At 40.2% G+C, this 26,214-nt stretch overlaps 1 protein-coding gene across 3 annotated transcripts in view; it reads left to right on the forward strand.

The window, feature by feature from the left end:
- The window catches only part of fbrsl1 (fibrosin-like 1), a 511,912-nt gene that overhangs the window by 468,082 nt on the left and 17,616 nt on the right, over positions 1-26,214 (forward strand). For 2 of the 3 annotated variants that reach the window (XM_036599230.1, XM_036599231.1), the window contains exons 8-14: positions 3,281-3,534; positions 7,395-7,660; positions 19,271-19,321; positions 19,948-20,043; positions 23,411-23,482; positions 25,231-25,260; positions 25,384-25,455. In XM_036599230.1, coding sequence (XP_036455123.1) covers positions 3,281-3,534; positions 7,395-7,660; positions 19,271-19,321; positions 19,948-20,043; positions 23,411-23,482; positions 25,231-25,260; positions 25,384-25,455 — 841 coding nt within the window. Of the gene's footprint in view, positions 1-3,280; positions 3,535-7,051; positions 7,213-7,394; positions 7,661-19,270; positions 19,322-19,947; positions 20,044-23,410; positions 23,483-25,230; positions 25,261-25,383; positions 25,456-26,214 lie in introns of all 3 variants that reach the window. The other variant, XM_036599232.1, reaches the window with a different exon arrangement.

The following is a 26,214-nucleotide window of genomic DNA, read 5'->3' on the forward strand; positions in this document are numbered from 1 at the left end:
CGGATTCTTTAAACTGTTCTCTGACGCTGCAGCCTCGGCCTCCTCCAGCCGCGTTCAGCCGTTTCTTTAAAAACCTCTTCGAGCACGAAGCGGTTTGATGAGTCTCTTTATATTTTTTGGTACAGAAACGTCAGACTAAATGTTTACAGCTCGAAATGATGACGAATGTTGAGTTGGACTGACATAAAGGTCGCAAGAATTCCGATCTGGCTGTTCAGACTGAGTCGCTTTGCCGCAGATCATTCGATACGTTTTTTGCTGTTCACACTGCCACACAGACACACATCTGAGTCACATACGGAGAAAAAGATCGGATTTGGGCCACTTTTACCTGCTGTGTAAACGTAGCCTATGACACTTGACACTATGGTTTCATATCTAAAGCAGTGCAGCGCACTAAGATTTCATATTGCTGTGAAGCTCCTTTCTCTCCGGTTTTAAACTAGAAGTGGTGCGGCAGCTGAGGTGGAATGTCTCCACAACACTTTTGTTTTTAAACCCATCATGACTCGCGAGTGAAAATGCTGTGCCGTTTTGATTAAATTACAGCCCAAAAGTCAAACCTCCCTCCGTAATTTTATTGCCATGCGTATTCACGAGTCTAGCTCTAAAGAGACGTGTAGGCGCTCCCCTGATAAACTAATCCAGTCTGAATAGGGCTTATGACACGTTGAAGTACATAGAGCGCATATTATAAAGGATCGGAAGTTGATCTGGCTTAATATACACCTAAAATCATCTCCGATCCGGATCCTCTGTATCCCATCGGGACATGCTAATCTATGCTCTGATACAGTCTGTACTCTGTGATATGGTCTTGCACTATTCTGTAGTTGACGCCGTGGTCAAATAAGGAACTCAAGGCCTGAATTAGTATTTTAGCATTTAATTTTATATTTGTAAATTATCTCTGGATCCCCTGAATAATGTCATGTAATAATGCTCATGTGCACAAGCTACAAGCAGGCTAACGTGGTGTTTAATTGACGTTCTGTAAAAGTTAGGTTACTACTATGGGGAGTGAAAGTGCAGAACTACGCCATCTGCTGGTTGCGTTCAAAGCATCATTCATGTCACTGTAAGAAATTTAATTATAAATCGCTTGAAGCTGAAACTTTTGTGTCAGCCATTTCACGAAAACAACATACTAGCAGAATATTTGTCTGAGAGCTAACTGTAGGGATTAAAATACAGTGACTTGGTGACTTCGTGGGATGTGAAATTGCGATGTAAAACCTGTGACTGTGTTTAATGTAATATATAACTGAATTTAACTGAATTTAGTGGCAACACGGCACATTATGCTGTACAATGTATAACGCGCAGCACCTCAAAATTTATTATAACCTAAATTTTGTGCATACACCCCAGGGGGCGCTCTGACCGCTCTCGTCACTACTCCAACACATTCTATAACGCTAACTAATTGAACTGTAACTAAAACAGATCCGATCAGATTTAATTCCTGTAACCGGTGGAGTCCCTCAGGGCTCAATCCTGGGTCCAGTTTTATTTAATATATATTAATAATCTCGCTTCTCAGACTGCAAAGTGTACAAAGTGTACAATTTTATGCGGTTCAGCCAAATCTGCTCGGCAAGGCAAGGCAAGTTTATTTAAATAGCACCTTTTATACACTGCAGTTATTCAAAGGGCTTTACAGATGAGGAAATACAAAGATTATACAAATTTATCATTCAGACAGCAACATAAAGTAAAGGAGAATTGAAATTAAAACATGATTAAAACAAGATTAAAAAAATATATTTTAAAAGAGAAGATTAATTAAAAATTAAATTAGGATAATAAAGTGCTGTTACAGAAAAAAGAAAAACTACAGTGAGAAAATATAGAATATAGAAAAACTCCAGTGCTCATTTTTCACCTTACAGGCTGCTCTGAACAAACACAAACTAGTTTTACATGCCAAGAAAGCTAACAAACCTTGTTTGATCCAGACCAAGACTTCTCATTTCGGTACGAACCAAAATAGTAGGTGTGAAAGGCGCCTCGGAGGACCGAAATTTGGTCTGACCAGAAGAGGTGGTCTCGATCCAGATCAAACTGAACCATGGTTCGGTTTTCACACCGCAGATGGTTCAGACTTTTGGACCAGTTACTGGAAGTTCAGGCAGAAGAAAAACAACAGAAGAAGAAAAAGGAGGGAGAAATAAAAATGTTTTTAAAAAAAAACTTTTTTTTTAAATGCTGGAACTTTTTTTTACTGTTAATTTGTTTGTGTAGTTCTTTTAAATTTAATTTAAACTAATTAAATTCCATTTTATTTTCATTTCCCTGTATTCCTATTTCAACTACTTTAAGGAGAACTCCACCCATTTTTCAAAATTTTACATAATTACGTGTAAATGGAGTTGTTCAGAGTGAAACGCTCTGTTCTGGATAAACTTAGCGAGTCAGAATTGTTCACAGTGGTGGTGATAGGAACCAGACGTCCACCTCTAAAAGCTCCCTCACAGAAAGTTCCTACAGTAAATGGTTATGAATTCACTGCCTGATGACTGAGACACTGTTTTATGACAGCTTTGAGAGGATTTTGGCCTTAAACATCTGTATTTTTTAATTTCCCACTATTTTCCATCATCAACATTCCATATAAACTCAGAAGACTCGTGTAGGTTCTCTGGTGGTTCTGGATAGTAAATAAAATGTCTATATTTGTGTTGTAGTCATGGCGACGCCTGGTTCCTATCACCACCACTGTAAAGACATCTGAACCATTTCAGTGACTTTGCTAAAATTTCAGCAATTTAGTTATTTAGTTAAGCAAAAGTATCACAAAATTGGTGAAAAATGTGAGCAAATTTAATTACGTGCGTTGCATATAAATCATTCATGTCTTCCATATAGAAAAGGATTCCCAACCAAACTCACAGCAAGAAGATTTGATCAGCCCAGTGGTTTCAAATGCAAATATAACACAATGTTCAATGTAGTCTCTCCAATTTCAGAGTCTACAATGAACCGTTTCACACCAAGCCACTCTGAATGACTTATTTACATCTCAACCACTGAATAATAGAGGAAATTTTGAAAAATTGGTGGAATTCCCCTTTTAATAATGTCACAATTAAAGCGATACAGTAAACTTTATGGGACCAAAGTGTACATAATAGCTTTGGAACTCAGTAGAGTTTAAATGGGCGATTTACATTCACAAAAAACAGCTTAGACCCGGGTGCTAACGGCTAATGCTAATGCTCATAGGCTTGGTCTAAACCTGAGTCTAATTTTAATCCTCTCCTCTCTTCTTCTCCCACAGCAACAGCCCCTCCTCTCTCCCCCCGAAACACCACCTCCCCCCCTCCCCCCACCACCTCACTCTCCCCTCCCCTGCCCCACCCCTGCCTCTCTCCATCGCTGGTCTCCCCTCCCCTCATTACTCCATCCGCTCCCCCTCGCACCTCCCCCGCCACCCGGCCATGTTCGCCACCCCTGCCACCTTGCCACCACCGCCCACCCTGCCCACCAACAGCCTGGTGGTGCCCGGGCACCCGGCCGCTACGCCATACCCAGGTAAGAGTCCGCGCCACAACACCACCTCACACTGTGCGTGTAGTTTACAGTAGACCTGTTCAGGCTCCGCCCACAAACATCGGTTAAGATCTAAAGAGCGCTGGTAAAAATCCCATTCATCTAGCTCGTTATATCACAATACCCATTTAGTCATTATTCATTCAGCTATGAGAAACTTAGACAGCTTTATATCACAATACCTACATTTAGAGTCAGTTATTCATTCAGCCTAATGAGAAACTGTAGAACAGACTCAGTTTATATCACAATACCTACATTTAGAGTCGGTTATTCATTCAGCCTAATGAGAAACTGTAGAACAGACTCAGTTTATATCACAATACCTACATTTAGAGTCGGTTATTCATTCAGCCTAATGAGAAACTGTAGAACAGACTCAGTTTATATCACAATACCTACATTTAGAGTCGGTTATTCATTCAGCCTAAAGAGAAACTGTAGAACAGACTCAGTTTATATCACAATACCTACATTTAGAGTCAGTTATTCATTCAGCCTAATGAGAAACTGTTGAACAGACTCAGTTTATATCACAATACCTACATTTAGAGTCAGTTATTCATTCAACCTAATGAGAAACTGTAGAACAGACTCAGTTTATATCACAATACCTACATTTAGAGTCGGTTATTCATTCAGCCTAATGAGAAACTGTAGAACAGACTCAGTTTATATCACAATACCTACATTTAGAGTCGGTTATTCATTCAACCTAATGAGAAACTGTAGAACAGACTCAGTTTATATCACAATACCTACATTTAGAGTCAGTTATTCATTATGGAACCAATAGTGGTTCTTCTATGGCGTTGCCCTGAGGAACCCTTTTTGTTCCATTTAAGAGTGATGTTTAATTCATATAGAACCTTTACATTATATAAACTTTTAAAAGGTTTTTCACACTCATACATCTTATTTACCAAATATGGTACTTTGAAAGGTTCCTTAGGGTTCTTTTATGGCATCACTTCAAAAGAACCCTTTTGGTTCCATTTATATGTGACTTTTAATTCATCTTGAAGTACAATATATGAACCTTAAAGATTCTCCACACTCGTATATCTGATTTACCAAAATTCTTTGAAATTCTTTCAAATGTTCCTTAGGGAACCAAAAGTGGTTCTTCTGTATTACTGCCTTGAAGAATCTTTTTAGTTCACAATTAAGAGTGACCTTTAATTGGTATAGAACCATTACATTATGTGAACTTGACAAGGTTCTACATCTTTCACAAAAAAAATAAATAAAATGTTAATAGGTTTTTTAGGGAACCAAACATGGTTCTTTTTATGGCATCGCTTCAAAAGAACCCTGTTTGGTTTCATTTAAGCGTGACCTTAAATTGGTATAGAACCTTTGCAGTGTATGAACTTTGAAAAGTTACTTCACATTCATAGATCTCATTTACCAGAAAACATTTCTTGTGAGGTTCCGTTAGGAACCAAACATGGTTTTTCTGTGGCATTGCAGCAAAACTTTTTGTTCCTTTTGAGATCTTTGTTTTAAAGTGACCTGTAATTGTTATAGAATCTTTACATTGTGTGAACTCTGAAAGGTTCTTCATTGTTTCAAAAGAACTAGAACCATTTTTGGTTCCTCTAAAGAGGGAGTCTTTAAAAGGTTCTTTAGGGAAACATCTTTCATGGCAGTGCATCCTATTTGGTTACATTCATTGTTGTAGAACCTTTACATTGAACTTAAAAAGGTTCCTCATACTCATACACATCATTTACCAAAAGGTTCTTTGGAAAAAATTATAGAGAACCAAACATGGTTCTTCTCTGGCATCATTTCAAAAGAACCCATTTTGTTCCATTTCAGAGCTTTATTTTTAAAAGAGTCGGTATAGAATCATTTACCAAAAAAGGTTTTTTTTAAGGTTCCTTAGGGAACAAACAGTGGTTCTTTTATGGCTTGGCTTTAAAAGAACCCTTTTTAGTTCTGTTTGGGACCTTTATTTTTGAGAATGGCCTTTAATTGGTGTGGAACCATTACATTAAATGAACTTATTTTGAAAGGTTCTTTAGGCAGCAGCTTGAAAGAACCCTGTTTGGTTCCATTAATTGGTGTAGAGCCTTTACACCGAACCTAAAAAGGTTCCTCATACTCATACATATCATTTATAAAAAAGGTTCTTTGAAAAATGTATAGAGAACCAAATATGGTTCTTCTGGGGTATCACTTCAAAAGCACCCTTTTTTTGGTTCCATTTCAGAACTTTATTTTTAAGAGTTGGTACAGAACCTTTATATTATGTGAACATTAAAGGTTCTTCACACTCAAACATCTCATTTGCCAAAAAAGATTCTTTTCAAGGTTCCTTAGGAAACCAACAGTGGTTCTTTTATGGCATGGCTTCAAAAGAACCTTTTTGGTTCTATTTGAGACCTTTATTTTTAAGAATGACCTTTAATTGGTATAGAACTATTGCATTATATGAACTTAATTTGAAAGGTTCTTTAAAGGTTCCATTAAAGAATGACCTTAAGTTTCTACATCTCATTTTAAAAAAAAGAAGTATTTGAAAGGTTCTTTAGGGAACCAAAAGATATTCTTTTATGGCACAGCTTCAAAAGAACCCTTTTTGGTTCCATTGAAGAGTGACCTTAAGTTTCTATTTCTCGTTTACAAAAAAGAAGCCTTTAAAGGTTCTTTAGGGAACCAAAAGTTGTTCTTTTATGACATGGCTTCAAAATAACCCCTTTTTGGTTCCTTTGATTGGTATAGAACCTTTATTGTTACAAGTTTAAAGAGGTTCTTCACACCAAAACATCTCATTTACCAAAAAGGTTCTTTTCAAGGTTCCTTAAGGAACCAAAAATGGTTCTTTTATGGCACTGCTTTGAAAGAACCCTTTTTGGTTCCATTGAAGAGTGACCTTAAGTTTCTATTTCTCATTTACAAAAAAGAAGCCTTTAAGGGTTCTTTAGGGAACCAAAAGTGGTTCTTTTAAGGCACAGCTTCGAAAGAACCCTTTTTGGTTCCGTTGAAGAGTGACCTTAAGTTTCTATTTCTCATTTACAAAAAAGAAGCCTTTAAAGGTTCTTTAGGGAACCAAAAGCGGTTCTTTTAAGGCATGGCTTCAAAATAACCCCTTTTTGGTTCCATTGATTGGTATAGAACCTTTACGTTGTTAGAAGTTTAAAGAGGTTCTTCACACTCAAACATTTCATTTACCAAAAAAGGTTCGTTTCTCATTTACAAAAAAGAAGCCTTTAAAGGTTCTTTAGGGAACCAAAAGTGGTTCTTTTAAGGCACGGCTTCGAAAGAACCCTTTTCGGTTCCGTTGAAGAGTGACCTTAAGTTTCTATTTCTCATTTACAAAAAAGAAGCCTTTAAAGGTTCTTTAGGGAACCAAAAGTGGTTCTTTTAAGGCACGGCTTCGAAAGAGCCCCTTTGGTTCCGTCTGAGAGCTGTGTTGTTCAGAGTGTAGCTGTAGGGAGGAAGTTGTGTTTGTTTTCTGCTGAGGTGACTCTCGGTTCTCTCTTGTCTTCAGATACCAGCCTGTTGATATCATTCAACCAACCAATCATGTATTGCCAGCCTCATTCGGGGATTCTGATTGGCACATTGTCACAGGCAACTCTCTTACCACCACCAATGAGTCCTCACGTAGAAAACCCTCACAGCTTGAATTGGAGAAACAGAGAAGGCCAGGTGACTATTCTCTTTCTCTTCTTTTCGCTGTTGTGAAAACTCACTGGCCGCCGTTGCCTTTTTGTTTTTCTTTTCCTTTTTGTTTCTTTTTTCCCCTCCTTTGTCTTCCCTCCATTTTTTTTTGTTCGTTTGTTTCCTTTCCCCTGCTTTTCTCCCCTCCCCTTCGCTCTCCTTTCTTGCAGAGCATGACCTTCTTCGTCAGGAGCTGAACAACCGATTCCTGGTTCAAAGTTCCGAGCGTGGGGCTCGGGGGTCAGCGCCCGGAGCGGCCGGCTCCCCGTTGGCCCCCATGTCGCTCCTGAGGGCAGAGTTTCACCAACACCAGCATATGCACCAGCATCAACACACGCACCAGCACACCTTCACGCCTTTCCCCGCCAGCCTGCCCCCGGCCGCCATCATTGGGCCGCCCACTGCACCTCCCATGGTGCGTACCGCAGCCAGAAATGTGAGGATAAGTAAAATAAGATCGGACAGATCTAATCTCACATCCTACCCACAATCCCCAGCCCTTAAATACGCCCCCCCCCCGCTCTTCGGAAATGGGACCGCGATGGGATACGTCCTAATAACACAGCTAGCTAATGCTAATTTAGTGAAGATATTGTAGGGAAGTTCTTATAAACTGAGGACCCAGCTGTCAAATAAACAACACTCAGAAATAGGGTGATGCGTGCTAATAACACAACTAGCTAACACTTTTTAAGGAAAAACTACAACGTGAGGACAGAACAAGCTGAAATAAACATTACTCAGGAACAGGAGCGATGTTAGAATACATGCTAATAGCCAGATAATGCAATTTTATTATTTACAATTTGAGGACAGAGTTTGAGCTCAAATAAACAAAAAAATATTCATAAACAAAATAATATGGTACTAGATACATGCTAATAGCTAACAAACGCTATTTTAGGGAAAAAAACACCTCTTGACACAGCTCAAGCTCAAATAAACAAACATTACTCGGAAATGAGACAGTTCTAGTAAACATGCTAATAGCTAGCTAACGCAATTTTTAATTTTACAATTTGAGGACAGAGTTTGAGCTCAAATAAACAAACATTATTCAGAAATAACTCTTGTGGCTCTTGGCTACATTGTAAATGAAGGCTCCCCTCAATGTAAACCCTACCTTAAATAAAGAATAGATAATATGGTGCTAGAATACGTGCTAATAGCTAACTAACGCTATTTTAGGGAAAAACACCTCTTGTCAAGCTCAAATAAGCAAACATTACTCAGGAAGGGGGGCGATGTTAGAATACGTGCTAATAGCTAGCTAACGCAATTTTAGTTTTTACAATTTGAGGACAGAGTTTGAGCTCAAATAAACAAACATTATTCAGAAATAATGTGGCGCTAGAATACATGCTAATAGCTAAACAAATGCTATTTTAATTTTTACAATTTTAGGACAGAGCTAGGGAGGTGCTATAGCACATGCTAATAACAGAACTAGCTAACACTGTTTTAGGGAAAAAACTACAACTTGAGGACAGAACAAACTCAAATAAACAAACATTACTCAGGAATGGGAACGATGTTAGAATACATGCTAATAGCTAACTAACGCAATTTTATTATTTAAAATTTGAGGACAGAGTTTGAGCTCAAATAAATAATATGGTACTAGATACATGCTTATGTCTAACAAACGCTATTTTGGGGAAAATAGCCTCTTGACACAGTTCAAGCTCAAATAAACAAACATTACTCCGAAACGAGACAGTTCTAGAAAACATGCTAATAGCTACGTAATGCTATTTTATAAATTTTTTACAATCTGAGGACAGAGCTTGAGATCAATTGAACAAATATCAGTCAGATATAGAAGTAAAACACAAACATCAGTCAGAAATAGGACTAGAGTAGATGCTAGTCGCTAGCTAACACTGTTTTAGGGAAAGAAATGTACACTTTGAGGACACAGAGCTCAAATAAACAAACATTGCTCAGAATCGGGACAGTGCTAAAGTATGAGCCAGTAACATTAGACTTAGTTACCAAGCTAGTTAATGTTGTTTTGCTTACAAAGGTAAGACGGATGCAGCACAAGCGCTAATAAACTAGAATAGCTATAATACTTGCTTGTGTAAGTCGTCTTAGCTACTTAGCTACCTAATATATTTTAACAAAACTGTTTACAAAGGTAGCTGAAGCTCGAGCTCAAATAAGCAAACATTACTGGCTGCTTCATTCTGAAAGTTGTATTGTTAGAAGTTCAAAAAGCTTAGCATTTGCTAGCCAACTGTAACAAACTGTTTGAAGTGATTTAAACATCAATCGACATCACAACACGTAATTTTAGTACACATGCTGGTGCACTTAGTGATGTCAGAGTGCTTGGTGACTTTATCCTCAACTGGAACTGCGAGTGTTCACGAAGATAAAAGAGAATTTCCAGCTGCAGCTCAAATAAACAAACTTTACTCACCGCCGCCCTCTACAGGCATCACTCAGCGGCCTGTACTGCAGCCAGAAATGTGGGAAAAAAAGTTCTACAGATCAAATCTCCCATCCTACCCACAATCCCCGGCCCTGAAATATGTCCACTGTTCATTGGAAACAGGACTGTGCCGATAGCATTAGCACTAGCTAAGCTAACATTGCCTTAAAAAAACTTTAGAGTGAAAACAGAAACAGCTCGAGCTCAAATAAACAAACAGTACTCATCGCTGCCCCCAAAGGTGTCACTGCAACTTAGCATTACCCAACAAAACATTACCTTAGCATTACCTGCCATAACGTTATCTTAGCATTACCTACCATAACGTTATCTTAGCATTACCTACCATAACATTACCTTAGCATTACCTGCCATAACATTAACTTAGCATTACCTGCCATAACGTTATCTTAACATTACCTAACATAACATTAACTTAGCATTACCTAACATAACGTTATCTTAGCATTACCTGCCATAACATTAACTTAGCATTACCTACCATAACGTTATCTTAGCATTACCTACCATAACATTAACTTAGCATTACCTAACATAACGTTATCTTAGCATTTCCTACCATAACATTAACTTAGCATTAACTGCCATAACGTTATCTTAACATTACCTAACATAACATTAACTTAGCATTACCTAACATAACGTTATCTTAGCATTACCTGCCATAACATTAACTTAGCACTACCTACCATAATGTTATCTTAGCATTACCTAACATAACATTAACTTAGCATTACCTAACATAACGTTATCTTAGCATTACCTGCCATAACATTAACTTAGCATTACCTGCCATAACATTAACTTAGCATTACCTGCCATAACGTTATCTTAACATTACCTAACATAACATTAACTTAGCATTACCTAACATAACGTTATCTTAGCATTACCTGCCGTAACATTAACTTAGCATTACCTACCATAACGTTATCTTAACATTACCTAACATAACATTAAGTTAGGATTACCTGCCATAACGTTATCTTAGCATTACCTACCATAACATTAACTTAGCATTACCTACCATAACGTTATCTTAGTATTACCTGCCATAACATTAACTTAGCATTACGTACCATAAGATTACCTTAGCATTACCTGCCATAATGTTATCTTAGCATCACCTGCCATAACATTATCTTACCATGACCTACCGTAGCATTACCTTAGCGTTACCCACCATAACATTACCTTAGCATTACCTACCAAAATGTTATCTTAGCATTACCTACATTACCTTATGTTAGCATTACCTACCATAACATTACCTTAGCATTACCTAGCATACCATAACAAATGTATATCCTACATTCTTTCATTATATATATTTAGCCTTACTGTGGCTCCTTCACAGCGTATTGATTAGCATGTGTGGGCGATTATTAATTAACACTAAGCCGTGAAGCCTGGACTCCCTGAAGCTCCAACTGAAGAGGCGTTAAACTGAACAAACTCTCACAAGCTTTTCACACTCCTGTCATAACAAGATCAACCTTCAGCCCCAACAACTGCAAATATTGACACTCCTGCTGTGATGCACTCACTGCCATGTTTAACCCTGTAGGTCTGAACTTGAGGCCACTGCAACGTTTACACCACGTAAACACTGATTTCAACATTAGGTTAAAGGGGAACTCCACTGATTTAGTCAAAAATTCCACCATAACTCAGTGTGTGAGATGTAAACAGAGAGATTCAGAGTGGTTTGGTGTGAAATGGTTCAGATGTCTTTACAGTGGTGGTGATAGGAACCAGGGGTCGCCATGACTACAACACAAATATAGACATTTTATTTACTATCCAAAACCACCAGTGAACCTACGCGAGTCTTCTGAGTTTATATGGAATGTTGATGATGGAAAATAGTGGAAAGATGGGGAAAAAAGTTTTCTTTGGGGACTATTTTGCCTCACAACACCCTGCATGTATCCCTCCACCATGAAGGAGTTTAAAATACATTTTAGACCAAAATCTGCTGTGATATAAACATAAAATATGTTGATATATTAAGGATACACAACTGCATTTCCAAAAAAGTTGGGATCTGTGCAGAATGTAAATAAAAACAGGATGCAATGTTGTGCAAATCATCTAAACCATATTTCTAAAGGAAAATACTACAGAGACAACAAATCAAATGTTGAAACTGAGAAATTCTATTGTTTTTTGAAAAATATTTGCCCATTTTGAATTTGATGCCAACAACACGTTCCGAAAAAAGTTGGGACGGGGGCCTGTTTACCACTGTGTTTCATCACCTCTTCTTTAACAACACACTAAGTGTTTGGGAACTGAGGAGACACTGCTGTAGTTTAGAAAGTGAAATGTTTTCCATTCTTGTTTGATACAGGATTTCAGCTGCTCATCAGTTCAGGGTCTCCTAGCAATGCTGTTGTAATACATGCAGAATGTGGTTTTACATTGTCTTGCTGAAATAATCAAGACCTTCCCTGAAAAAGACGTCGTCTGGATGGCAGCATATGTTGCCAAAACATGTATATATCGTTCAGCATTAATGGTGCCTTCACAGATGAGCACGTCACCCATGCCATGTGCACTAATGCCCCCTATACCATCATGAACACTGGCATTTGCTAGCAAGCTGCACTGATAGCAAGCCGAGCGGTCTTTAGCCCGGAGGACACAGTGTCCATTATTTCCAAAAAGAATTTCAAATGTTGATTCATTGGACCACAGGACACTTTTCCACTTCATAGTCCATTTTTAAAGAGCTCGGGCCCAGAGAAGGTGGCAGCGTTTCTGGATCCATCATTATTTAGCCTTTTTTTACTATCCAAAACAATCAGTGAACCTGCATGTGTCTTTTGAGTTTTTATATGTAATCTTGATGACATTAAAATAGCAAAATCTGGAAAAATGAATTTTAGAGGTGGACGTCTGGTTCCTATAACAACCACAGTGTGCAATTCTGTAAGTTTTTTAGAACAGATCATTTCACGCCAAACCTCTCTGACCGACTCTGTTTACATCTTAACCATTTAAACATGCTGAGATTTTGAAAAATGGGTGGAATTCCACTTCAGCCTAATCTTTTCTGACTATTACTCTGAATTACTGTGTGCTCACAGTTTGTCTGTGTGCTGTCAGCGGGTTAAATAAACACCCAGCAGGTCTGTTTTTATCTTTTATCCTGAATATATATGTTCAGTAAGTTTTGTAAATGCAAAGCTGAGTTTGTTCTGAATCAGTGGACCTAAATGTTTTTCTAATAGTGTAATATGTCATCAGCTTAGTCACTGGCCAGGTCTGCCGGCCTTTAGGGCGTCACAGGGTTAACATGCGTCTGATTGTTTTGATTCCTGTTCACAGGAACGCAGTCAAATGGTGCGGTTTGAACACAGTGAGCTCAGCGCAGATGAAAGGGGTGACGTCAGCGGGGCTCGTTTGATAAAGCCTAATTGCTTCCGTGTGCCGAGACGCCATTAGAGGCGAACGCTGGCAGGCCGGGGTCGGAAAAATTAATCTCCTCTGAGCCGCGATAAATCAGCGAGGCAGTTTGAAACGTGTGCCGACGGCCGAAACTTTTTCACGCGGATTTGGAAGGGCGGGCTAGTTTTTCCTCGCCGGCCTGTTTTCGGCTAAATCCGCCGGGGTCGCGACCCCAAGATGAGCCGATTACTGCGGCCTGTTGAGCGTTAGCTTTTATGAATCGTAGATTATGATCCTATCGGATGAAAATCAGGACGTTTCTCTTTATGTCTGGGCCAAGAGCGTGTTCGAGCACATGGTGCTGATATTCCCTCCTGTGTCATTACTCTACAGGCCAAAATAATGGAAACAAGCAGCAGTTTTCGTTAATGTTTTGGGAATATTTTACGGTTGAGTCAGTTCGCCAACATCAGCACAGAATGTTTACTGCTGTCTAGTTTTAAGGGCCCATATCCTGCACTTTAACGATTTTGTCCGATTTTATGCACCAAAAACAGTCATAATTCACTTCTACATACAGACTGTTCACCATGATGATTTTAAATAAGTATATTTTAAACTAAAACCTGCTGAGTTTAATATAAAATGGTGACACTTTATTTTGGTGGTGAACTGTAGATGCTCAGTCCCTCTTTAATTACCATTCAACTCAACATCTATTAGCTACAGCTGAACTTGCGAAAGATTCTATTAAATCCTTACACTAATTTTGTTGATAACTCACCAGAAAGTTTTTTTTTTTATATATATAATTTAAGTAGCAGATCATCTATAGGGACCGTCCAAATAAAGTGTGACCTATAAAATATTATAAATGATACATAATAATGATATAAAAAAAGTAACCCAAACATAATTCACAAAAAATGCATACTCATATTAGAATACAGTATATAATACATTGATCTAATGTATGATGTAATGATGTATAAATATATAAACATTACTGTACAACATCTTCTAATTTTATATAATACAAGCTATAAATATAATTGAACTGCTACATCATGTGTGGGTGCAAAAGTTTGGTCCGATTCTGTTGTTTTTGATTGTCTGGATAAAAACAGGTTAACACGTCCTCCACAGAGACACACTTCTGCACATTTTATATACTGATTATTTGCTGAATTGAACACATTGGGGCAAAAATTAAAACATAAAATGTAACGTGCAAAAGTTATGGCATTTATTTTTTTTTCACCGTATTAAATTCAGTAAATAAATACGCATTGTACAGTAAAAGGTGTGTCTCTGTAGATGATGTGTTAACTTATTTTCACTTAGACAATCAACAATAACATGCAACGTGGAGGTTTTTCAAACATTTCCATACGACGTTATATATCATATAATAATGTCAATGTAATGCAAGTAAACCATATATAATAAATTATAATAGAAATGTGTTCCTGACCTTTTGGCCTGCAGTGTAGATCAGTTTCTGTGCCGCGTGTATGAAATGTTTTACGACGCCGTTGTGAAGACACTCGAGAAAGAGGTGATGCAATGTTTACACAACGTTTTGAGCGTTTATGGCGGTTTGACTGTGTGTGAACTGTTTCAAATGTCTTTGTTTTCCTCCTCAGTGACTCTAATCTTTACTGCTTCACTGCCAAACCAGAGATGCTGTTCATGTTACGGTTGTTTTGTTCCTGCAACACTTTTTTTTGTTCCCAGCTGTGGTTCTGCTCGCGCAGCAGAGTCGCCTGAACAGCAACAGCCTCCGGCTAATGGCTTTAATTAATGAAATTATGAATGTGTATTTGTTTATTGTCGAACGCCCCCGAGCAGCTGGCTCTCCAAACGGCAACACGGCGTCAGTCTCTCTCTCTCTCTCTCTCCTTCTCTCTCTCTCTCTGTCTCTCTCTCTTTCTCTCTCTGAGTGAAAGGAATATCCTTAATTGTTTAAAGATGAAATAGCGTGTCTTAATTAGCCGAAGCTGTGTGTAATAAAGCTGTCGGGCGTTTGAGTCGGAGCGTTTGCGGTTAGCAGTTTAAAGCCGTGCTGTTTTTTTACTGAGCCACTTTAACGTGAAGCAGATCGAGCGTCATAACGAGGGAGGAAGCTAACTCAGCGTTTTCAGCTCACACGTCTGATTCGGCGGTCACCGTGGCTCCACGCTGCATGCCAAAGTTTGGGCATTCCCTGACCAAATTACATATTTCGTTGATTTTTGAAGCGAAAAAGAATCAAACGACACCTGCGGAGAAATGTTGAAAAAATCTGCTCATTTTTATGCACAGTTTCTTTATATTTTAACAAAAAATCAGAAAAAATAAAATAGTAAAAGTTTGCAAAAGTCTAATCAGCGACTCACACTCTGGTCACATGTTGAACTGACTCGTGACTCGACACGGACTCAAGCTTTACCGACTCGTGTTTCGGACTCGCATTTAACTGACCCGTGATTGGAGCTTTACCGACTCGTGATTTAGACTCGCATTTAACTGACTCGTGATTTGACTCGGACTCGGACTTGGCTTGTTTCTCTACAAGTGACTGAACTCAAAAAAGCTCATGCTTTTCTGCCTTGTGACTCAGCTCTGACTCATGATTTACTGAATTGTGATTCAGATTCGCATTTAAATGATTTGTGATTCGACTCTGACTCATGTTTTACAACAAGTGACTTGATCCTGGCTCATGAATTACTGTCTTGTGACTCGGCTCGGACTAATGCTCTACTGACTCATGACTCATCTTGGACACACGCTTTACTGACTCTTGACTAATCATGGAGTCACTATTTACTGACTTGACTCAACTCTGACTAACAATTTACTGATCCATGACTCATCTCAGGCTCATGCTTTACAAGCTCATGACTCAACTTGGACTCGTGCTTTACTGACTCATGACTCATCTCTCACTCACGCTTTACTGACTCAAGACTCACATCTGAGTCACGCAGTACTGACTCAGGGGCTCAACTCCGACTTGTGCTTAATTGACTCGTGACTCGGACTCAAGCTTAAATGACTCTCAACTTGTGCTTAGCTGACTTGTGACTCAACTTGGACTTACCTGACTCGACTAAGACTCACTTGTGACCCGGATTCGTGCTTTACTGAATCTCAGCTCGGACTCGTGCTTACCGACACTCGACTCAGACTTGCACTTAACTGACTCTCGACTCGTGCTGACCTGGCTTGTGACTGGACTTGGACTTGCGCTTTTCTGATTGGCTCATCTCAGACTCGAGCTTTTTGGATTTTAGCTGATTTTATAGTTTTATCTGCCGCAATATTGGGCTCATGTTATTGAAAACATAGATTAAATTACCCTCTACAGGCTCCGCCCACAAATATTCTGTCATAGCTACCTTTAAAGCTTCTCTGGAGGTCGTCCTCCCCTGTTCTGACCGAAGTATGTCTATTGCCGTCCAATTCGTCTCCCAGTTTAAGCTACAAAAGCCCACATTCACTCAAATTCTCCCTGAGAGCTGCACTAATGGAGCAGAACTGGACTTTAATTTCCTCGGTACATGTGAATAACCAGCTTTCTCACTCCTGTGTTCTCCGTCTGGTTCTCGTCCGCGTCTAACAGACTGAAACTCAGAGCGTTTCAGTGAAGATAACAAAGAGATTTTTGTATTTCGCTCTAGCGGCCATCGGCGCAGAGGCGGGGGGGGTATAAACTCTGATAAAGTGATTAAATTTGGCCTGATTGGATTCACATTTCCAGGAATCTCTTTAATAAAGCCTAAGAGGGTCACTCTCCTTTCTTTTTGACAGCATCACACACATTTATGACGTCCAGCGTCTGTCTTCTTCAATAAGTCTTCCTCTCTTCAGGGCTCCTTTAATAGAGTTCATCAAACTAGCAGTTTCTGACCCCCTTTAATAGGCTAGTGTTAGCATGGTAGGCTATAAAATTCTGTCCGATGATAAAGTTCAGAGAACAATCGCCAACAGTCTCTCTTACCAGCGTGACCTGCTCTGAAGAGCTACAGTGCTTCTTTTACTGGAGTTCATCATGCTAACCACTTTTAATGTAAGTCAGTGGAACCAGAGTTTTTTCCAAGTCGTTTTAGGTCGTTTCTTTTGGTCCGTCCTTCATAAAATTTACATACAACGTAAAGAGCAGCAGGCATTTTCAGATTATGTTAAAAACTGAAAAAACGACAAAAAATGGAGATACGAGGTTTTCTTCCGACAGCAGCGATATATTGTCGTCTCTCGCCTCATTATAGCGTCATATAACACGTTCTGTTTGATGTATTAAAATGGCATGACATCATCGGCCACGTATACCCTGCCTAAAATTTCAGCAACCCCAACTTAAAACACCCCCCCCTCCCTGGTTGCAATATAAATGACATTAAACGAATAATCTGAACTAATAATAACATACGAACCCCTGTCTCTCCGGCTCGGTGTGTGTTCTAGTGTTGAATCTCAGTGTGTGACTGTGGCCGTCACGCCGCGCCACGTATCAACAATCTGATTGGTCACCGCTCAGCTCATTTGCATAAAGCTGGTCCAGAACGAGACAGCAGAGGTTAATGGTAACTTTACAGGAGAAGTAAAAAACATACTTTACTTTTAATGTAAGTCAATGGAACCAGAGTTTTTTCCAAGTCGTTTTGGGTCGTTTCTTTTGGTCCATTCATCATAAAATTTATACACCATGTTATGTTAAAAACTGAAAAACGACAAAAATGGAGATACGAGGTTTTCTTCCGACAGCAGCGATATATTGTCGTCTCTCACCTCATTATAGCGTCATATAACATCGTTTTGCATGACATCATCGGCCACATCATATGCCCGGCCTCAGGCCTGGTCCTCAGGACAGCTCTGCTCACCGCAGAGTGAAACAGCAGCGACTTTCGACAGCATCACTCGCTTTCCCCAAAGAGAGAAACACAGAGTGACGAGGTCGAGACTCGTTCGGCACCAGCCGAGCGTTCGCTTTGCTGTCGTTGCCAAATAAGCAGTTTTATCTCCGCTCTGAGAGCCGTGTGTTCTCTTCGTTGCCAAGGCCAGCTGCTGCGGAGAGGTTTCCTTTCTTTTCCTTTCTCTTCTTTTCTTTTCTTTCTTCTCTGCTCTTTCATGTGCGGCTGGGTGGCTGTTTCGCTGTGTAATTGTTTCATTGAGCGGCTTTAATTCGTTTGAGCTTCATCTGGTTTTTATTCTGCTGTGTAAACGCGCCGCTTCCTCCTCCGCCGTTAAATCTCTTTCATGTTGTTTTTGGTCACACATGCCTTTGATTTCAATGTGATTTGTGGTGCTGATGTGTTTTTTTTTATTTCTCTCTCTCTTTGTCTTCCTCTCTCTCCCCTTTCTCTCCCTCTCTCTCTCATTTCTCTTCCTGTACTCTTTCTCTCTCTCTCTCTCTCTCTCTCTCTCTCTCTCTCTCTCTCTCGTCTTTGTCTTCCTCTCTCTCCCTTTTCTCTCCCTCTCTCATTTCTCTTCCTATTCTCTCTCTCTCTCTCTCTCTCTCTCTCTGTCTTGTCTTTGTCTTCCTCTCTCTCCCTTCTCTCTCTCTGTCTCTGTCTCTCTGTCTTTGTCTTCCTTTCTCCCTTTTCTCTTCCTCTCTCTCATTTCTCTTCCTATTCTCTTTTTTCCTCTCTCTCTCTCTCCCTCTCTCTCTCTCTCTCTCTCTCTGTCTTTGTCTTCCTCTCTCTCCCTTTCTCTCCCTCTCTCTCATTTCTCTTCCTATTCTCTTTTTCTCCCTCTCTCTCTCTCTCTCTCTCTCTCTTTGCCTCTGTTTCTCTTTTCTCTCCATCTCTTTTCTCCCTCTCTCCCACTCTTTATCTTCCCCCCCTTTTTCTCTATCTTTTTCTTTCTTTTGTTCTCTCTCTTGCTATTTATCTTTTTCTTCTCTCCCTCACACATCCTATCTCTTCTCTCTTGCTCGTCTCTTCCTTTCCCTCTCTTATTCTTGCTCTCTCACTCATTCTTTTTCTCTTCCTTTCTTTTTCTTCTTTCTCTCCCTCTTTCACCCTATCTCTCTTTTTTTGTCTTCATTTATCTTTCTCTCTTTCTGCCTCCATCTTTCTTTCACTCTGTCTCGCTTCCACTTCTCCTCTCTCTTTCTATATATCTTTCTTTTTCTGTGTCTCTCCTTTCTTTCTTTTTCCCTCTGTCTTTCACCCCATCTCTCTCTCTCTCTCTCTCTCTCTCTCTCAGTTTGATAAGTACGCTCCAAAGCTGGACAATCCCTTCTTAAGGCAGTCGAGTGTAAGTACAGAAAACTCTTCACAGCCTCCACACAGATCACTCAACACTTAAACCTAAACCTGAACACACGTCTAAGATTAACCCTGCAAACGTACTGAGTGCAAACGTTTATTATATCCACCTGCCTTATAGAGGAGACCGGAGCACGACCTGACTGAGTTTATATCACAATACCTACATTTAGAGTCGGTTATTCATTCAGCCTAATGAGAAACTGTAGAACAGACTCAGTTTATATCACAATACCTACATTTAGAGTCAGTTATTCATTCAGCCTAATGAGAAACTGTAGAACAGACTCAGTTTATATCACAATACCTACATTTAGAGTCGGTTATTCATTCAGCCTAATGAGAAACTGTAGAACAGACTCAGTTTATATCACAATACCTACATTTAGAGTCGGTTATTCATTCAGCCTAATGAGAAACTGTAGAACAGACTCAGTTTATATCACAATACCTACATTTAGAGTCGGTTATTCATTCAGCCTAATGAGAAACTGTAGAACAGACTCAGTTTATATCACAATACCTACATTTAGAGTCGGTTATTCACAGTAGGCCTAACATCTGAAGGCCCAGCTTTTGATCCTGGTTGTTTTGTTTCTCTCTCTGTTTCTGCAGTTTTTCTCCTCGTACCCTCCGGCAATGCCTGGCATGCCCCCCCTGCTCCCTCACCCCGGCCCCTTCAGCTCTCTGCAAGGAGCCTTTCAACCAAAGGTCAGGAACATCTCCATTTATATAGAAATACACACAGTGTCAGTCTGTAGTTTGGGGAGAATCAAAACTCAAGACTTTTAAAAATGTTTTTAATACAAATGGTTTTGTTTCCTCTGTCGGTTTGCGATAAGCTTCTCGTTTCAAGTCTTTGTTTAGCTCTGAGGAGCTTTTTCTTGCCTCTCTCGTTCTTCGCTCGCTCACTTAGAGTTTGGACTCAGCTATACACTTAAAAAAGATGGTTCTTTAAGGGTTCTTTAGTAAAGACAGTGAGTATATGTTGAACCAGGAACACCCAAACAGCCATTTGTATGCTTACATGGTCCTTTGCGTGATATTGTTCTTCAGACTGATGGAGAATGTGTTGTATATGGTTCTATAGAGGATTGTTGGTGCTATATAGAACTCTTTTCAAATAGGTTCTAAATAGAACCGTATACAACACATTCTCCATCAATCTGAAGAACCATATCACCATGCAAAGAACCATTTAAGCATGCAGATGGCTTGTTGAGTGTTCACAGTTCTATATAGAACCTTTGTTTTTACTAAAGAACCCTTCGAGAACCATCTTTTTTAAGCTGTTGTCACAAAGGAGCTTTACAGAAAGAGTCATTTGGCTGCTTAAATGGTTCTTTGCATTGTGAAATCGTTCTTCAGATTGATGGAGAATGTGTTGTATATGGTTCTATTTAGAACCTTTTTAAAAAGAGTTCTATAATGCACAAAAAAAGGGTCGTCTATTGTTAAAAGCTTGATATCGTAACAGTAGAAGAACCTTTTTGATGCTAAGTAGAACCATATGCAACACATTCTCCTTCAATCTGAAGAATGATTTAAGCATGCAGATGGATTTTTGAGTGTTTCTGGTTCTGTATAGAACCACTGTGTTTACTAACAATGACAAACTAACACACAGATCAGCCATAACATTCAGTCCACCTGCTTCTTTCTACACTCACTGTCCACTTTATCAGCTCCACTGACCATATAGTTTCACTCTGTAGTTCTACAGTTACAGACTGTAGTCCATCTGTTTCTCTGCATACTTTGTTCCCCTGTTCTTCAGTGGTCAGGACCCCCATGGACCCCCACAGAGCAGGTACTGTTTGGGTGGTGGGTCATTCTCAGCACTGCAGTAACACTGACGTGGTGGTGGTGTGTTAGTGTGTGTTGCGCTGGTGCGAGTGGATCAGACACAGCAGTTCTGCTGGAGTTTTTAAACACTGTGTCCACTCACTGTCCACTCTATTAGACACTCCTACCTTGTCAGTCCACCTTGTAGATGTAAAGTCAGAGACGATAGCTCATCTGCTGCTGCACAGTTTGTGTTGGTCATTGTCTAGTCCGTCATCAGTGGTCACAGGACGCTGCCCACAGGACGCTGTTGGCTGGATATTTTTGGTTTTCAGTCCAGCAGTGACACTGAGGTGTTTAAAAACTCCAGCAGCACTGCTGTGACTGATCCACTCAGACCAGCGTAACACACTCTAACACACCACCACCGCGTCAGTGTTACTGCAGTGCTGAGAATGATCCACCACCCAAATAGTACCTGCTCTGTGAGGGTCCATGGGGGTCCTGACCACTGAAGAACAGGGTAACAAAGTATGCAGAGAAACAGATGGACTACAGTCTGTAACTGTAGAAGTACAGAGTGAAACTATGTGGTCAGTGGAGCTGATAAAATGGACAGTGAGAAGAGATACAAGGAGGTGGTTTAATGTTAATGCTGATTGGTGTAAATTTGAATTGGAACTCAAACGACTGCAGAGTGAACCCAAACTTGTGACGGGCGGTGAACACTAACAAGCTGCTTCTGAATCTAACAGCATGTGCTTTTCCATTATGGCTGTGACTGAACAGCTGAATGGTTCTGTGTGGATATTAAATGTTTTCTGAGCTGCTATGTGTGTGAGTGTGTGTGTGTGTGTGTGTGTGTGTGTGTGTGTGTGTGTGTGTGAGAGAGAGATAAGCCTAGCGCTCAGCTTGGCAGCATACCAATCACTCTGACCCGTGGGTAAGCCACCAATCGGTTCTGGACGGCGGCTACAGGGCTTATAGTCCAGCCTGAGTTATCATGGTCCAGTGTGGCCCGGCAGTGGCTTTAGTGACCACTGTAGCATCACTGAGGGCTTTTACAGTCATTCCGCATGAGCGTCTTCTCTGTTCCTGAGGAAACAGTCCAGCGGTTATAACTTAATCTCTAAACTGAACAGAATTACATCTTGGGAAGTTCAATTAACTTAAATATAGTCAATATGAGACTGTTGGGTCCCACTTTATTTGGATGGCGCCCCCTACAGATGCTCCACAGATGTTCAAATAAGTAATAAGCTGTCTTGTGAACAGACATCCCAGTTTTGGTTCCAGGTTTTTTAAGTAAAATTACTGTTTGTGATAATTGATGCCAGTCAGATCCTTTACAAATGACATTACAGTAGAGCTGGATCTGGATATTCAGCAATTCGGATATTAGCTAATTGGATAAGTATTCAGTTTTTAATTTTGAGATTTGGATATTGTTTTTTTCAGGCTCAATGTCAGCTATCAATAAAGGCAAACAGCATTCGGGCTCTCAGGAGAACCTTAGACGACTTGAGGTCACGCTCCATAGCACAGCTTTATTATTAATTAGCTTAAAACAGCGCAAAACACGGAGAGAAGAAACACTAAAAACTAAGAACGCAGCCTCTCCAGCTCTAATGGCTAAGAACGCAGCCTCTCCGGCTCTAATGGCTAAAAACGCAGCCTCTCCGGCTCTAAAGGCTAAAAACGCAGCCTCTCCGGCTCTAACGGCTAAGAACGCAGCCTCTCCGGCTCTAACGGCTAAAAACACAGCCTCTCCGGCTCTAACGGCTAAAAACACAGCCTCTCCGGCTCTAACGGCTAAAAACACAGCCTCTCCGGCGCTAACGGCTAAAAACACAGCCTCTCCGGCTACGGCTAAAAACACAGCCTCTCCGGCGCTAACGGCTAAAAACACAGCCTCTCCGGCGCTAACGGCTAAAAACACACTATATTTATACTTAAATTGCACTTTCAAATGTGGAACGTCACGCTAATGCAGTGCTAGACAGCATGTTTTCCCAGCGTGGCCACAAACGGCACCCCACCATACTGGACCCTCACTAAGGCCGAGATGCTGCCCTTTGCACCTCGAGTTTGGATTTTACAGTGGTGTCGGACACGGTTATTCTCAGCCCTCGTGGCCCGAAGCTTGAAATATTTGCTGTTCATCACTGCCGAAGCTCAGAAGTCCAGAACCTCCTCTATTTAAACCGGTTCTGCTCTAACAGAGCTTTGGTCCGTTAGTGAATATCTGATCGTGTTTTATGTGAAGTTGTTGATTTCTCAACTTTCTCTTCAGGCGTCTAACCCCATTGATGTAGCAGCAAGACCAGGAGCAGTTCCTCATACCCTTCTGCAGAAGGACCCACGGGTATGTTTCACTTAATATATCAGTCGTAAAAACACTCAGTTTTACTCCATGGCCAGAAGTCGGCCTTCAGGGAAAAAAGCACATCTATGATAAAATTCCTGTTAGCACACCTATTATGTGAATTTTTTTTGGCCATTCTAGATTAACAAGGACCGTTCATGTGAAGCTTGTAACAGACATTAACATATACACACCGATCAGGCATAACATTCTGACCACCTCCTTGTTTCTACGCTCATTGTCCATTTTATCAGCTCCACTTACTATATAGGTGCACTTTGTAGTTCTACAGTTACAGACTGTAGTCCATCTGTTTCTCTGATACTTTGTTAGCCCCCTTTTACCCTGTTCTTCAGTGGTCAGGACCCCCATGGACCCTCACAGAGCAGGTACTATTTGGGTGGTGGATCATTCTCAGCACTGCAGTAACACTGACATGGTGGTGGTGTGTTAGTGTGTGTTGTGCTGGTACGAGTGGATCAGACACAGCAGTTCTGCTGGAGTTTTTAAACACTGTCCACTCACTGTCCACTCTATTAGACGCTCCTACCTTGTCAGTCCACCTTGTAGATGTAAAGTCAGAGACGGTAGCTCATCTGCTGCTGCACAGTTTGTGTTGGTCATTCTCTAGTCCTTCATCAGTGGTCACAGGACGCTGTTGGCTGGATATTTTTGGTTGGTGGACTATTCTCAGTCCAGCAGTGACACTGAGGTGTTTAAAAACTCCAGCAGCACTGCTGTGTCTGATCCACTCAGACCAGCACAACACACACTAACACACCACCACCACGTCAGTGTTACTGCAGTGCTGAGAATGATCCACCACCCAAATAGTACCTGCTCTGTGAGGGTCCATGGGGGTCCTGACCACTGAAGAACAGGGTGAAAGGGGGCTAACAAAGTATCAGAGAAACAGATGGACTACAGTCTGTAACTGTAGAACTACAAAGTGCACCTATATAGTAAGTGGAGCTGATAAAATGGACAATGAGTCTAGAAACAAGGAGGTGGTCAGAATGTTATACCTGATTGGTGTATGTGAGCTTTATCAGTGTTACGGTGACTCTTTCAGTAAAGAGCTGCCGCTGCTGTTTTCCATTCCTAACAACTAACCCAAATTTGCTTAGACTACGGCTCATATTCACATTCAGTGACGTATCTAGAACTTCCAGAAGACATTTTTTCCCACTAAATTGGTCCCACAGCATGACTGGTTGATTCCTCTCCCACTTTCTAATTGTGTACGTGGTTAATCTAATATGTAAGGCCTTCAGTCCAGCTCCTGAAGTCCTAACCAATGGGAGAGCTCGCTTGGCTGAATCTACCTAGATACGATGGAGAGAACCCCAGAATCCTAATTGGATAATTTTTCATTGGGCGTTCCAAGGTTTTGACTCTTTTGTTCAATCTACTACGATAGAGTTCAAGAACAACAAGCGTGATGATCCAGTTCAATAAAAATTAAGTAAGAAAAATTATTTTTTTTAGAATTTTAATTCAATTAATTCAATTTTATATCATCTCTGAAGACTTAGAACGGCCTGGTGGTTCCCTACTGCCTTTATTGACATCGGAAACACTAGAGTTCATTCAAACCGAACACTATTCTCTTTGGAAATGGACAAAAGTGGTAATAATAATTGATGAAATATCGCCGTGTGAAGGATTTGCAGGCACATTTATAGGTTGAGTGAAAGAGAGTGTTGCTTTTCGATTTACTTTCTGTCTGTTCTGCTTTTCTTCTGCAGGTAACAGATCCATTCAGGACTTCAGTGAGAGTAAGATTCTGACTTTTCCATCTCTCTACAGAACATGATATTCTGGGTTTTTGTCTTAAACCTCTCATTTCGTTATAAATGCCGCTTAACCCCTTTTGTCTGTTCCGCTTCGGCGCTGTGCAGAAGCCGGGTAAATGGTGTGCGGTTCACGTCCAAATCGCCTGGCAGATCTACCACCATCAGCAGAAGATGAAGGTAAGAGAGATGCCTCCATGTTCACGCTAAATTGAGTTCTTTTCATCTTCTTTAAGGAATATTCCTGCTTTTTTCCATCTAATCTCCGTCTGCGGGGTCTGTGCTGTACGTACCGTGACTTCAGATGCGGATCTGAATCTCAGTGCAGGTGTCAGGATGAGAGAACGTCTCACTAAAGCTGCTCTTGGGAGGTTTTATCTAACTTTAAAACACTGGAGCAATAAAAGAGAAAGTAGTTCCAGAGATACTTTTAATGTTTTCTGGTATTGCTGGTAAAAAATTACCACAAATAAATTTTCACCTATGGAAAATTAGTTCCATCTGGGGCTCCTATATAGACACTCAAAGAACCCTTGGCATGACTAAAGGATTCTTCACATCCTGAAGGGGTTCTTCAGATTAATGGAGAATGTGCTGCAGATGGTTCTATATAGACCTTTTCTGTACAGCACCAAAAAGAGTTTTTCTATTGTTACGATATCAAGCTTGTTACAATAGAAGAACACTTTCTGGTGCTATATAGAACCAAATACAACATCCTCCATCAATCTGAAGAACCATTTCACCATGCATTTGATTTTTTTTTGCATTTGAGCATGCAAAGGGTTCTTTGAGCGTTCATGGTTCTATATAGAAACACTGTATTTACTAAAGAACCCTTGAAGAACCAAGGACCACTAATATTGTTATTGTTCTGGGCATGAATCCTAATATAATATTATATAAGTGGAACTTCAAAATTCCTGCATAATTAAGTGG

The sequence above is a fragment of the Colossoma macropomum genome, unplaced genomic scaffold (genome assembly GCF_904425465.1).
Source record: "Colossoma macropomum unplaced genomic scaffold, Colossoma_macropomum, whole genome shotgun sequence".
NCBI lineage: Eukaryota > Metazoa > Chordata > Actinopteri > Characiformes > Serrasalmidae > Colossoma > Colossoma macropomum.